The 15,915-nt window shown below is 31.9% G+C and overlaps 1 protein-coding gene across 2 annotated transcripts in view; it reads right to left on the bottom strand.

The window, feature by feature from the left end:
* qless (decaprenyl diphosphate synthase subunit 1 qless) overlaps window positions 1–15,915 on the bottom strand; it is a 698,431-nt gene that overhangs the window by 355,723 nt on the left and 326,793 nt on the right. Inside the window, exon 4 of one of the 2 annotated variants that reach the window (XM_089589211.1) lies at window positions 5,936–6,077. In XM_089589211.1, the coding sequence (XP_089445337.1) occupies window positions 5,936–6,077 (142 nt within the window). Of the gene's footprint in view, window positions 1–5,935; window positions 6,081–15,915 lie in introns of both variants that reach the window. The other variant, XM_089589210.1, reaches the window with a different exon arrangement.

Raw genomic sequence — 15,915 nt, 5'->3', positions numbered from 1 at the left:
TATAAACATGTTTGTATACTTCAAAATCTATCAATGCACACCTTGCTTTGATGTATTCAAAATTTATATCGCTCATCAGTACTGCACAGAACGGCAGAGCGAACACATATTTTGATCGTATATATATATATATATATATATATATATATGTATGTATGTATATATATATATACACATAATAATATAGAGTTTTGTCAAAGTGAAAGAAATAAATATGTGATACGAATATTGAATAACACTTTTGGATTGGTGGTGACCACTTTCACTTAGGCCAAAGTTGGTGGCAAAAAATTCAACAACTTGATCCAAGCAACTATTATAAGACTAATCATTCAGAAGTTGGAAGTTTCCTTAAATGTTTTTTTGGACTACCATTTTTAAATCCTGACGATGTTAATAAATCTTTCACCGACGATTTAATGAGCATCATGCTCGATGACCCTAGAGTAGTGAATTTCTGCGACTACATTTTAAATAACTATATTGACCATGACGTGCCTAGACCGCCATCATTGTAGGCGCGATTCGACTCTTCCATTTCTAGAATGACTAACAATTGTGAATCATTTCACTCAAAATTCAATAGCATGTTTTATTCTTCGCAGCCAAACTTGTATATATTTATTGAAGCGATAAAAAAAGTACAAATTAAAGTTTAGATAAAAATCTGATGTTTAAAAACCAAATCGAAAGAGACCGTAGAAAAAGAAACATTCCTACAAAAAGAAATGATGAGTTATAAGAACGGTTTAATATCTCGATTTAAATATGTTAAGGTGATTAGCAAAAATATTTTACCAATCTAGTAATTGAGATTTTATTCAGGATTCTTGAACTTTATATTTGTTTTTTTTTAAGGAAGTATCAACAAAGTTTTTGCTAGTATAGTCATTTAATACAGTTCAACATTGCATACTAATGTTTACACTCCTCCACTGCCAGTCCGGAGCCTGGATAAATTGTGACGGGAAAAATTATTGTATTTCACCGAATTTACTTCATACAGTCAATCTAGTACGTTTAACAGTTTAACGTTATTTTCCAAATGGGAGAATTAATGTGCGATAAAATTTTCGAGACGCAATTTGACCATAAGATGTGCTATAAAATTTCCGAGACGCAATTTGACCATAAGATAAAATGGTCGGGACGCAACTCGACCATGAGAGAAGATGGTCGGGACGCAATCCAACCCTTTTTATCAATACGGGACGCAATTCGACCCCTGCGTTTCATTTTTCGTTATGTATGTAGTAGTGTCACTGAACAGTAATTTTATATTCTGTACATTTAAATTTCTAATAAGGTAATCTGTAAAATTTTATTGATCTGAACAAGTTGATGTAATATCTTTATTCTTTTTAAGAAACGTTTTCTGTACATTTGAAATCTTCAATATTTGTCCGTTCCATTTTATCAAGTTGTAACTATGTATTATTACACACTTTTATAGCATGTGCGATTTTGTCCTCATTTTATTTGTGGTTTCACTATAAATATCGCTACTTTTTTGCAAACTATATTTTACATTTTAAATTATTCAAATAATTTTACCTTCATCTAAAAACTGTGTTTTCGAAACAAATTTGAATCCTAAAGCTGCACAATTCATAATCTTTTTAAATTGTGGAACTTTTTTTTTGATGTTGCTAATCTTACGCAAGCTATAGTTAGACAATTTTGGTATGGATATGAATTTTTTTTACATGTACGATTCATAATCTGTTCTTTAATTCAATTGTTCTCATACATGCTTTGAATAAAACTTCGGACTAATTCATTATTATGATGTAACGCAATGACTTTTTATCTAATTTCCTTCGACAATCCACGTCTTGGAAAGTTGACGCCGCTTACAATTTGGTTGATCTAGCTATTCTTTGGTCCGATAAATCTTTAAATAAACATAACATTTTAATGGCTACAAGAATTTATTTTATAATGGCTGTACACAACCTTTTACGCCAAAAAAATAATTTAAAAAAATTAGCAACACAAAAAATACTAATACTATTAACAATAAAAATTTAATAAATAACAATTAACTTACTAAAATGAGCATGTTTACTCCTTATAATCCAATATTCTTATGTTCTACTCAAAAAATTAAAATTATTATCTTATCCTATTATGATGAGTAAACGATATAATTTCATTATTCTAGGCAAGAACGAAGTTTATAAGCTCAATAAAATCTACGTTGTTTTTTATTTTGCAAAAAAATATATTTAAAAAAAATGTGTGGGTTTTTAGACCCTCAATAAATGACAAAATAATTTTATTTAACTCTGTGGTATTCTTCATGTAGTATTGTATATTTTAATGCCATAAATGGCCTTTAATCTATGCTTTTGCAATGAAAAATAATCTGTTTTATAATATTAATGTACACACATACATTAACACGTATACACATATTCGCAATCCATTTTGTATTTTTTCCAATATCGTAGGATAAGTAAAAATTTACTCAATTGACTTTCAATAATCGTTTTTTGAATTGATTAAAAAATTTTCCTGTAAGGCTCAATGCATACTGGCGATCACAGCAAGAGACAATTGCTCTCACTCAGTGGCACCACTTGAAATGCACGCATAGTGGATGGTACTTAGATTGTGACAATGAAGATCCAATATTGTTTTAAGTGCACTAACATAATGCTCTTTGAAAATAAAATTGCTTATTGAAAGTCTTGCGTTTTTTAAATTATTTTTAAGGTCATGTGTAAGCAAATATGTTGTCCTGCAAGTATGTTATAACTTTTTGTAAGACTTTCTACTTTAATTTTATAGAGAAATGTGCAAAACACCGAAATTTAAGGTTATGTCTTCACATAATGCAACGCCTTTTTTTAGCGCCACGATATTTTTTTTTCCCTTCCGAAAATCTGTAAAAATCGTGTTTCTTGGTCATCATGTTTTCTTTTAAAAATACGGTATATTTTTTATTTATTATTTGGAGATTGTTTCATATTATAAGAACTATCTTATTAGCTATCTGTATTGATCTGTAACGAATGCAAAATTACAGTTCTTTAATTACTCCAGTACACATTAACACAGTAGACAGTACACACACCCATATACGCACATTTCTATACATAATTTATAATTTCTCTCAAACTAAGATTTTTAACCAAGAACCAAATAGACAAAAAAAATTAATGTGTGAAATCTTATACATATACTCTACTAAACACACAATTAGTAGAAAAGAAGACACCTTATTTTTACACTATATATACATATATATGTACAAGCAGTCTTCTGTAATTCTTAATTGCAGTTATGTTTATTATCTATATTCATGACAAGCGTACATTTGTGTCTTACATAAAATAATGAGCATATGTTCGACACTTACGATATTGGTTTAAGTTGACCAAAAGTCTGTTACAATTTTCGTAAGTATACGGACGTAAGTAATTTTAAAATTTTTCAAAATGTTTATGATTATTATTCGATTCCTATTATTATTGTCCCTGCAATGTAATTTATTAAAACTTGTGTATCTGCCAATGAAGTGAGATTCATGACATTGGCGTTAAGACCAACAGAATATATGTTTTATACACATATAGTACGAATATTTCAGGTAACATAGAGTAAGGGGCAATAGTTAGTCGGGGCACTTAAAAAAAAGATTTTTATGTAATTTCTGAAAGTTAAACAATTAGATTTTAAATAAAATAAATTACACATAATATACTTGGGATATAGAGCATGATTTTATTTTGTACATATCGTCAATATTTCGTTTTCATTCTGAAAACCTCTTCAGGACACTATAAAAAAATGTATAATCAAAACAAGAATGGTTTAAATGTTACAATAAGCAATAGAGGTTACATGTGCAGCTGCCAAAATAACATGTCAAATAGACAAAAGAGCGCTACTTAATATTTACCATCAGTAGGTAAGGTATATCAGAAATAAGGACACTAAGTCAGCTTTGTTTATGCACTCCTCTGAGTGTTCACAGAGTTTTGATTTTGAAGGTGTGGTGGCTTTGGATCAGGAGGCTAACAGGTATAAGCGTAAATTTGCTGAAATGTTGTTCATCGCTTTACATAAGAACACCATCAATAGACAATTAGATACCAACAAGTTAAACTATTTATATAAAAAGTTTTTGTTAGACATAAGACACAAAATTTTAAAAAAACCTTAACATTAATATGTTTTCACAAAATCTTTACACGTTTCATATGTTTTTATAATGTATAACAGATCTTACACATTGGCACTCATATGTATTCATATCCCATGCTTGTAACTGTTGCTCTCCAATCTACATGGTCTCATTGATCTATGCCAGAAGACATGTAGTCTGTAGCCTTTTGCATTTATGTGTTCAACTCTTATGATTGTATTTTCGTATGCGCACTCATGTTTTATTGATATTATGCAATAGTTTATTTTCTTGATTGCTGTTCATTTATTGTTTAAGTTATGTAAATATTAAGTAGCGCTCTTTTGTCTATTTGACATGTTATTTTGGCAGCTGCACATGTAACCTTTATTGCTTATTGTAACATTTAAATCATACTTGTTTTGATTATACATTTTTTTATAGTGTCCTGAAGAGGTTTTCAGAATGAAAACAAAATATTGACGATATGTACAAAATAAAGTCATGCTCTATCACAAGTATATTATGTGTAATTTGTTTTATTGATCATGACAAAGGAGCAAGATGTTTGGATTTGATATAACTAGATTTTTACTTTAAAAGGTCTAAAACAAACTTTTTATAATACAAAATTTTTATCTTTATACGTTTTTTCTGAAAAGAAATATTGTCTAATTTTTTTATTTTATTTTTACGGTAAAAATTTATTCACGCAAGCAAAAATTTAAAAAATACCACTTTTTCGCTTAGAACTTTTAAAGCATGCATTTTTTCACTCAAAAATAATGTAAGCCGGTAGAACGTAAAAGCTTACATCAATTTTATGAATCATAATAAAGTTTAAATAATTCGGTATGCAACAAAAGAAGATTTAAGCTAAGAAACATAAACAGTTTTCATTAAAAAAGCCATATAGATTGAAAATTTACAACACAAACATACTTGTTTTTCATAAATCCTTATTCATTTATTTATTAGCGAGCCAAGGACTCAATGACATAGTAATAAGACAAAGACACATGAATATTCCATGGTACCTTGTATAATACCACGCACGCTCAAATCAGCGATAAGTAGAGTCAGCAAAACATAGGTCTTACTATTCGTTATAACAAGAGTATAAAGAATATAGAATATTTTAAATACTTAACTATTAGAATAGATTACCATTTTTTAACAAGATTTATACATAGAAGTTAGCATAGTTGATACAATGACTACACTGTAGGTAGGGTTCATCAGTTAATAACAGGAACTAGTTTAAAAGTAAGAAGGTTTCCTTTAAAAGTATTTTTACTGAATAATTGAGTTCTTAAGACGTCCTAAACAATGAATAGGTAAACTGAATGAATAATTTTCAGTATAAGTCTGCATAAAATCAAAAAAGTGAAGTTATTAGGATAGAAAAATGAGTAGCTTTTAATTTGAAATTCTCGAGCTACAGGCCCTTTTGAATAAATTTTTCTTACATGAACGTTTATTTTTTATATACTGTAGTATTTTAATGTTATTTTAAAACAAATGGGCCATCGAACAATCAGTAGCCACTCAAACTTCTGCTGATTCCTTCTCTAATATCACTAAAATTTACGAACGACTATTTTTCTTTAAAATTTTCTTATCCCACGAGAGACTTTTACAATGCTCAACAGATTTTCAAGACATAGGATAAAAACTAGAAGCAAAAAATTATCGATTATTATGATATACTGGCAGGAAATACAATTTTTTTATAATACCCAATATTACTTCAAAATTTAATTTGTATGTAGCTAGTCATGTAACAATTTATAAAACTCTTACCTTTTTTTGATTCCAGAGCGCATTTATGGAAGGTTTACCTCGACGAAAGTCTGATTGATCAATTACATCATCGTGCACCAAGGATGCACTATGTATCATTTCAGATATCATTGCAACCTGCCGCTGGGGTGCCAAAAGAACGCTACTAAGAATGAAAAAAAAAATGCTTAATAGTTAGGTACTTTGAACTTTCTAGGCGAAAATGATTTTTAAGATCTCTCACTTCTACTGATTTCGTGATTTTTTTTTTCTTTACCTAAATTTTAGCCGTTTTTAGGATAATATTAATTACTGAAAAAACTTAACTAAGTTTTTATAAGTGAACTATTTTCTTATATTAACATTACATGTGCTTGTCAAGTGTAAGTTGCCTAAACAGCTACTGTAAGGAATTGAAGTGGTAGTTAATATTTTATATAATTTCACAGAATACTGCAAAAAAAATGCTTCAGCACTTTTAATCCTTCTACCTTTTATGAAGAAAGATTTCGTATAAGATATTTAAAAATTTATCCAAGCATATTAGATAAGAGTTAAAAAGCATCCAAATTTAGACAATCCAAACATTTCAACACAACTACTCGCAAATTTTCTAAAAAAAAAACTTTAGGCATAGTCAAGAAAACCTTCCAACAAAACTATTGGTGTTTAAAGTAGCTACATGAAAAAAAATTTAGTACAGTAAGTATACCCCAACTAACAGATACTCAACCGAATAAGTGCATGAGCTAGGAGCTATAGGATCAAAGCTAGTGTACTGATACGGCTCACTATTCACTTTGTACCAGAGGTATAACTGTTGCTCCAGCTTACGTTGACACTGCTCCTTCAAAATTCTTTAAGTACTTCCCAGCCGTAGAAAAAAATGTGATGAATACAAAAATTAAAAATCTAAATTATTTTATCAAAAAACTATCATTGGACAAAAAAATGCTCAAGAATCCAGAATGAAAAATGATGATTTAATTCAAGACAACTCATAACAACGTAAGTCTTGATTAAATATTTGTGCACTTTAGGTTTTCTACGTATGAGAGCCAGCTGATAAGTCCCTAAATTGACATAATTTCAAGGAAAGCTTTTTTCTTACTATAACAGTTTTGTAATTAATTCTAGCAATGTTTACCACATCAACGACATCCTTTTTTTACTGTGCAATCTTCGTCCTCCAAAAAATTTGTTGAGATTAAGCAATAGACGGTAGTCACTGAGTACTATTCTTTGAAAACAGGATGAATATTCGAGCGATTCATACTCTTATTTATAAATGTTTTTGACTGCTATGGCTTAATAATAGGCTGAAGCATTAGCATAACAGAGCAAGATTTTTTTACTTAATAAAGTATTTTTTAATTTACCTTATCACTTATACATTGCAGTTAGCTCACGTAGTGGCCACCAGAAATACTTTCACTTTTTCGAAGTACTCAATTAAAAATAATTTCCTGTAATTTCTAAAAAACATTCGCCGTAACCTTGTTGGCAGACAACATTGAATTACCTGTTTTTGGAGTCAGTTCTCCTGGCATAGCCCGCTGTTTCGACTTTTATTTGATACTTTGAAGGTAATAATGTATCAAAGTGTTAGCCACAATAACTGTTATACTGTTGAGTAAACTACTACAACCTAGTCGGTAAATAGAGATTCTTTTTATAGTGATACTAGCGATGTCATTTTTCCATAAAAAAAAGCATAATAGTTAAATAAGACGAAATAACAATTCGTCCATACATTTTATCTACTATTGAAACCATAACAAGCTATCTCAAACAATTACTAGCATTTTTACAGTAAGGTTTTTAATTCTTCATGGAAACAATTTTTCTATGCAATTTTTGATCAGGTGTTAACAAACGCATCATTCACCTGAAACAAACCTTATAAACGATAAATAATCTTTAATCTATAATGTTGCAGTACTGTACAATGAATTTTTTTATTCATTCCAGGAGTTTTCACTTCTACGATGCGTCCAGATTGAAGCTTATCACTTATGCTTCTACGCCCCACTTTGAACTCTGCAACTCACCTTTTAATTATCAAATATAAAGAGGCAGAGTTTTTTTAAGTGCTGTCCATTTTTTTCTTAATTTTTTAAGGCATTTAGCTTTTACGATGGCGTATAATCACTGTTCGTTCTTTTCAAAACCTCCATTTCCGTGAAAACTGTAAACTGGCCTTTATAACAATCCTGCCTTTCGAAAACTAACTAAGATACTGATTTGTAATTACATATACAAGTTTTTCTGAAGTACAACTAGACGACGTTAGTGCCTTTCAATACAGAAATTCATTCTTTAGACAATCGAGTCGAGCTAGCAAAAGCCAGATCTCGAACTTATAAGCATGTGTTACCAAGCTCCTGAGCTACAAAAATCTACAGCTTAAATAACTTGGCTTCTGTGGTCACTTGGTAGTTACAATAGAAGATCTTTTCCTCCACAGACAAACTGATAAGAGTTAAGAATTTTTCTGCATGCACAAGATAGGACAATCACAGCGTTCACCTTCAAAGTGATAATGTCACAGTTCAGCGCTAAATGTACTGTACTATTTTGGAAGTGGACACTCCACAGTTGGGAGTTGGGCACTTCAGAGGAAAAATATTAAGATAGCAAGAGTACTGTACACTTAGTTGGCACTGTCACATCCTGTTGCTAGCTCGAATTTTCACCTCTAAAGTGCCAAGTTTCGAGCTGTGGCTTTCTTACTCTTGACGCAGCACAGTCCATTTAGCACCAAACTGTAGCACTACCATTTTTAAGGTGAGTATTGCAACTATCTAACCTCGCCCATGCTTTTCGTGGTCTTCACTCGTATTGTATGGAATCCCAGCTAAGATAAGTCAAAATCAGTAGTCCACGAGCATGACGGCCTTACAACTTTAAGACTCCAAATAAATTCGAGTTCTCATTAGTCAAAATTTTTTTCTGTTTACCTTGCAAAATTTTATTTTGTAGTTTTAACTATGAAGCACATGAGTATTAACATAAAGTACATGAAATATGAAGGACTGTAATGTTTTATAATTACTAGACTCACTGTCAGAGCTTGAACTGTCGGAGTGACTACTGCTTCTGTTACTGCTGGATATTGAAGTTTTTCTGACATTTTTACGCCTTCCCTTAAAATCTACATCAACTTTAAAGGTATTTATTTCATAAGAGTCTGCAGAGTTACGCAATAAAGCGTCAGCATTTGAATTTAAACGTCCAGGTTTTTACTGATAGGTGTGATTGTACTCGCGGAGTCTTACTCTCCAACGATTAAGGCAACTCATGGGGTCTTTTATTGATTCGATCCATGTCAAAGGTTCGTGGTCTTCGTAAACTGTAAATTTTCGTCTGTATATTGGACGGCGGCTATTACTGCTAAACACTCTTTTTCCGTAGTGGAGTAATTTCTTTCACATTTATTAAGAATGCGAGACATGTAGGCTACAGGACGATCTTCTCCTGGTTCTCTTCGACTTAAAACAGCTTCAAGAGCTTAGTTAGATGCGTCGAAACTTAGAATAAATGGTTTGTCGAGATCGACACATGCAAGTACCACGGCCTCACACAGGGCTGATTTTAATCTTTCAAAGCTCTTTTCCTGAGTCTTGGTCCAATCAAATTTTTAACTTTTCTGTAATAATAGAGTTAAAAGCTCTGCAATTTTAGCATAATTTTTAATGAATCATCTATAATATCCTGTAAGTTCTAAAAAATTCTCGTACTTTCGTACAATTTGTTGGTGTTGAAAAATTTTGAACTTTTCAAGTTTCTTGGGATTGGGTTCCACTCCTTAACCACCTATTTTCTGTCATAAATATGTTACTTCAGGAGTTAAAAATTTGCATTTATCTTGCTGTTATTTTAAACTAGCATCTGATAGTCTATTAAATAATTTTCTTACTTTTATTTACAATACTTTTATTATACAAATGGCATACCTGTATACTCGTAATGTTCGTAGGGAGTACAGAAAGCTATTTTATGGCGATCTTCTGGAGAGACATCAATTTAATAGAGTCCATTAGCTAGGTCAAATACTGAAAAAAACTTTGACCCGCCAATTTGCTCTAATATCTCTGTAATATTAGGCAATGAGTAAGCAACAGGGATAGTTTTAGTGTCTAATTTTCTGTAATCTATTACGAGACAATGTCTCTTTTTCAACTGCTTCAAGTCTCTTGGAATCAGGGTTTACTCCATAACCACCTATTTTATTTCCTTAATATGATACTTCAGGAGTTAAAAATTCGGATTTATCTAGCTGTAATTTTAAACCAGCATCTGATAGTCAACTAAATAATTTTCTTACTTTTACTCCATGTTTTTCTAAAGTTTTGGCGCATATTATAATATCATCTAAAAATATAAATAGTTCTGTGCCTTGCAATTCCAATAATACAGAATCCATAAGTCTTCGGAATCTAGCCGGTGCATTGCATAATCCAAATGGGATATCTGTATACTCGTAATGTCCGTACAGAGTACTAAAAGCTGTTTAATTACAACCTTCTAGAGATACTTTAATATGATGAAATCCATAAGCTAGGTCAAATACTGAAAAAAACTTTGACCCGCCAATTTGCTCTAATATCTCTTTAAGATTAGGCAATGGGTAAGAATCAGGGATAGTTTGAGCGCTAAATTTTCTGTAATCTATTACAAGACAATGTCTCTTTTCTCCGTTGGGTCCTAGTTTTTTGGGGACAATCTTCAGCGGACTATTGTACGGGCTAGAAGAATAGTTAATGGTTCCTTCTTGTAGCAACTCATCGATCTGATCTCTAACTTCCTTATGTAGAGCAGGAGGTTATCTATATTGTTTAGAAAAAACAGGTTTATCGTCAGTTATTAGTATTTTATGTTGTACATACGACATAAGTGGAGCAGTATCACCTTTGATGTAAAATAGATGTAAATACTCTTTTACTATTCGGTAAAGTTGTTTATAGCTTGTCTTATCATGGTGCTGCCGGCAATGTTTTTCCATGATATATTTAATTCTTCCCTCTGTTGTTATGTCGGGAACATCACTAAAATCTGAGTCAAGAAAATTTTTTGAATCATCTAAATCAACAGGTACGATGTTTTTGCGGAAGGATCTTGATTTCTACTGGCTCTTCTGTAGTGTTTACAGCCATCGTGAACCAGCGGCCTTTATCGTATGTCAGTGCTGCCTCGCCTACGAATAGTTCAGGAGTAGTTTTTACCAAGAGCAAGTATTCTTGCCCGTGGCTGTTAGTTTTCATTACAGGAATCTCTATGTGAACTTTCACTCTTGCTGGTTTCTTATGTACACGACTTCGACCAAAAGTTACTCCTGTAGGTTTAAAATAATGAGAAGTTTAAAGAGATTACGAGTTTTCTTCATTTGTGCTAAATTATCTACAAGTTCGTAAAAATTATTATTACTTATATATGTCGTCGTTACATCAAGAAATTCAAGTCCACGTTCTTCATCGCTTGTTGTTACAATTCTTCCTGTAAATGGAATGGGACTTATAGGTCTTCTCTATAGTATCTGTTCTTAATTAAATGATATTTTGAGAAGTTAATCCAATAAGAGAAATTTTTGTGTCAGTATTTACAATAACATTTGGTAGTAATGAAGATATTTTAATAGCATTGACGTCCGCTCCTGTATAGATAATAAAAGTGTCTTTACTTTTATTTAATTATGAAATTTTAAGTCTTACTATGGGTGCATTGCCAATGTTCCCTGCGACGGACACTCGGGCGATTGCACAAATTGGTTCGTTAGTGGACGCTGATTCAGGTATTTGCTTGCTGCTGAGTCTGAGCGACGAGCACCGTTCTCGTTTAAGGAATGGCCTGGTTTAGGAGAACTGTGTCTAAAACTTTGCTGATTATTGAAAGAGTTAGACCTTGATAGAAAGCTAGTGACGTTTCGCAATTCACGTGATATCTAAACGTTTCTACACGTGCAGGGGTAATTTCCTATTGAAGAAGCAGACGAGTTACCAAATACATACTGCAGTACGCTTGTGTGAAGAGGGCAATTTAAATAGGCTAACAATTGGATTTGGTGTTGTGTTGGTAAAGCATTGTCAAACGTTTTTGGTATGTTTGACATCATGTTAGCCTTGAATTCATCAGGTAGGCCTCACATGAATGCTTCACGGCCAACCATTTCTAGATATTACTTAGAATCAGGAATTTGATTTTCAGAAATGTCGTTGGAAACAGCCTCTATTTTAGCTGCTCCAGCACCTTGATTAATGAGTTGGGAAATACACTCGTGAAAATCGCGAACACTTTTTTCCTGTTTCATTTAAGAATTATTAATGACGGTAATGTATTGAGCGTAAGTTTCAGAAGGAGCAAAGTGTGCCTTTAAATGACCTATCAGATTGTTTAATGTTTTTATTGTTAATCCATATAGACAACTTCGTGCTCTACAGTTTAGCCTGAAAATGACTGTTCTTAAAAACATAGGCTCTTCCGCATTTGAAATAAGGGATCTACTGTATTCAACATGTTGCAAGAAATCTCTGAGAGGTGTATTTTGACCACTACATATTCGTATGTGCAAGGCAGTTTGACTTATACGTAAAGCTGAATGATTTAGGTCTACGTTACGTGATTATTAAAGAAATTCAAGTGATTTTTCGGTTTCCGTTACCCTATGGTATTGTCCAAGTCACTGTATTCTTGTAGCTACATCTGCTATCTTGTTTATATCCTTAAGTGTCTGATCGATTATATAAAAACGAGTTTTTTTTAAAAAAAAAGGAAAGACAATAAAGAAATTTAAAAAAAAAAAAGATAGTACTAAAAATTTTGATTTGGTTGCAACATACTCCAAGAAAAACAAAAGGCTCAGTTTCCCACAAAAGATGACAATTTGTCAAGTCTGAACTTCTATCAGTTAAGGGCAGAACTAGTAAATTCGTTCTACAAACAAATAAATTTAATTTTTGTCCGTCAGGAACCAGCCATCGGCCCCCAAGGCTTTATTTGCTTTTACTAAAATATACTTTTCTTTGGAATCGTAGACTCGGCGTTGTGGTGTTAGGTTTCACCGAGCGATATGTATGAAGTGATGTACGCTGAGCTGGTGTTGACTTACTGTTAAAAAAGTTTATGTCTTATGTCATACGGTAGTAGCGCTTCTTATTCGTCTTTTTATATCACATCCTTATAAAGATCTTTGTCATACAATGTCTATTTTATTTTTCCTCGATATTTTAATTTATTCATTAAGGTAAGAATTATGTGTCAATCAATTAAAATTATTAGATCTAAGAATGTTTTATATAATTTAGCAATTGCAATGTTTTTAAATAAAGAAAATTGACTTAATTAACAACCAAGTTATGTATAAGCTAATGATTTAACAAATTTAGAAAAGCTAGAAATAGTTCATTTTATAAATAGTTAAAATAATAAGGTTTTAGATTCGCATTTACAATTTTATACTATTTACAGTTTCCTTAACTTAACTTACTTCTATAATTGTAAGTTAGCCACTGCTTGCGCGCACGCAGTCGCAAGATCTTACAAGGTTGACTGCAACGATGTTAGTAATCCTATAGGAGAGCACTCGTCTCGATGACAATAAGTAGGCTTCTGCTTGTAACATCAGAACCCAAGCCGATGGTCCTTTCTTTTTTGATCCACCTTGATTCACTTTTTAAGTGAGTCTACAGTGGTCTGGTTTGCTCGAGCTTATCTCACACAGCTTAGTCACCAAACTAAGTGTTCCATTTGCTTGAACTTTCGCTTCTAAAACGTAGCTTAATCACCGGACTAAGTCTTACATCTGTTTAAAAGATGCAACAGAACTCACTCTCCAACCTTTATAGTTACTTCGGAACACTTGATGAAAGAGAAAAGGTGAATATTGTTATGTGCAAGGAGTTTTTATACTCTTGTGTTTCAGGAGGATGCGTCAGTTTGAGTATCCGAACGACCAATCAGAGCTTAACCTAATTACCCTCGACTGACACGAGCACAGACGTGGTGCAATCATTTCACAGTAATTGATGATTAAAACTGTTTATCTCTCGGATTTTACATTCAGTACAAGTTGCTGTCAAAATTGTGTAGGATGTTTCTTGTGGACCTACGCAGTAAAGAATGTTGAAATTATTGAGTATTCACATTCTTGGATGTACCACTGCGAATTGATGTTGTAAGATAAGCGTTATGTATGATTGTTTGAGGTTGCGTACGTACTTTCAGTTTTGCGACGGTAGCTTGTTTCAAAAGAAGTAAGTTATATGTCACGCGAGTGCAGAAGCAGGTATATCGCTTGATGGTTTGAGATCGCTGAGCTTTTGCTTTTTATAATTTAAAAACGAAACTCTGTGTTTTAAAGTAAGAAATATTAAGTATGTGACATGAGATGCCACAGTATGATGTAATTTATTCTTGAAATGAAAAATGTGACTATACCTTGAAATCATAATATTTATTGTTAGTGAGCAATTAGGATTGGAGTTCGTTATTTCCCATTTAAATGCAGGCAAATTTAGTTTTTCTCAAATTTTATCAACATGGTTGTATTTTTGGCATCTAGAATAATTTTTTTAAATTCTTTAAACATGAATTTATTACTTCTAATAAGAACTGCTTTTGAATTTCTATTTTTGTTGCATTCGTATATTCTTCTGTCAACTTTAAAGATCTTTAAGATGAAGCAATGACAGTATGTAGATTATGTTTAAGTAAGTACAGTGGAATTAACTAAATAATTTAATACCTCACCTAATAATTTCCTATTAATTCTTTATCAATAAGAATGACTTTTTATTGTATGACACCCAATGAAACATCTGGATCAAAAACAGATCAGAATTAACTACATTACAAACACATACTTTCTTAATTAAGTTTAAGTCATGTGCAATGTGCACAAATACTATAAACAAAGAAATACAAAATATATGCTGTTCATCTTTAGACTTAAGTTAAAAACTATCTTGGAAGATATAAATTTTCCGTGAGTATGTTGCTTTTGCCGTCCATCGTGCAGGGTAAAAAGACCTTCCTGACCTACAAAATCTTATTTTACATAAAGGCATGTCATAAAAAAAGATCAGGAATAATTCTAATAGTTCACGATCATCTTTTTAAGGCTGATGTTCCTTTAAATAGTTAGTCAAAGAAGTTCAAACCTGTTCTATTTGACTCTTTAAAACTAAGTGAACTTTTTCCTACCATTCAAGGTGTTAACTGTCATTAGCTCTATCTCTTCCACTCTCGTACCTGAGAATAGGCTATTGCATCTATGTGAGTTTCCAACTTTTGCCACCTTATGGGGACACCTATTTAATTTTGGCGCTAGTTGAACGGTTAACACGCCGTATACTGAGATTTTATTTGTTTGTTTATCTATATAATCCCATTGATCTCGAAAACCTTTAAGCAATAAGATATTGGGTTCGTTAACTCTAGGTATTTTATATTCAAGAGGCAAAAAATAACTTTATGAATGTGATGGTGACGTAGAAGAGACAACAAATCTTTAAAAAGTGAGTACTCCGAACGTACAGTCATACCCTTCCTGCTACCTAAATTTAAATGTGTTGTATTACAACACAAACCTGCAACAGAATTTATCAAATCTTTACTATCAAATGCACTATAAACAACAATAGTCTAGGTGATTGTTTCCCACCATAAATCGTTGGAATACTAATAATTTTCACGATTGTTTCACTGCTCATAATATATAGTATAGGTAGCCTTTGACTCTTTGTTCAAAATCGACTCGAGCTTGGGTGATTGTATTTTTTTTAACTATCTCGGCCAGATAGAAGAGGTAAAGTGAAGGTGAAACGAAGGCTTAACTCAAACGCACAACACACTTTTCTTAATAATCCATATATTTGATAAGTAACAAAAAAAGAACTCTCTCTTGTTGCTAACAAGTTGATAGTATAATAATCACGCACTTAATACAAGGCCAGGTAAGTATACTCGCATGTATAGTAATTGAAAATTGGATATTGCGAGAAGCG

The sequence above is a fragment of the Copidosoma floridanum genome, unplaced genomic scaffold (genome assembly GCF_036245765.1).
Source record: "Copidosoma floridanum isolate Cflo_tuat_1 unplaced genomic scaffold, Cflo_Japanese_pri ptg000008l, whole genome shotgun sequence".
Taxonomy (NCBI): domain Eukaryota; kingdom Metazoa; phylum Arthropoda; class Insecta; order Hymenoptera; family Encyrtidae; genus Copidosoma; species Copidosoma floridanum.
This window is presented reverse-complemented; position numbering and strand designations above follow the sequence as displayed.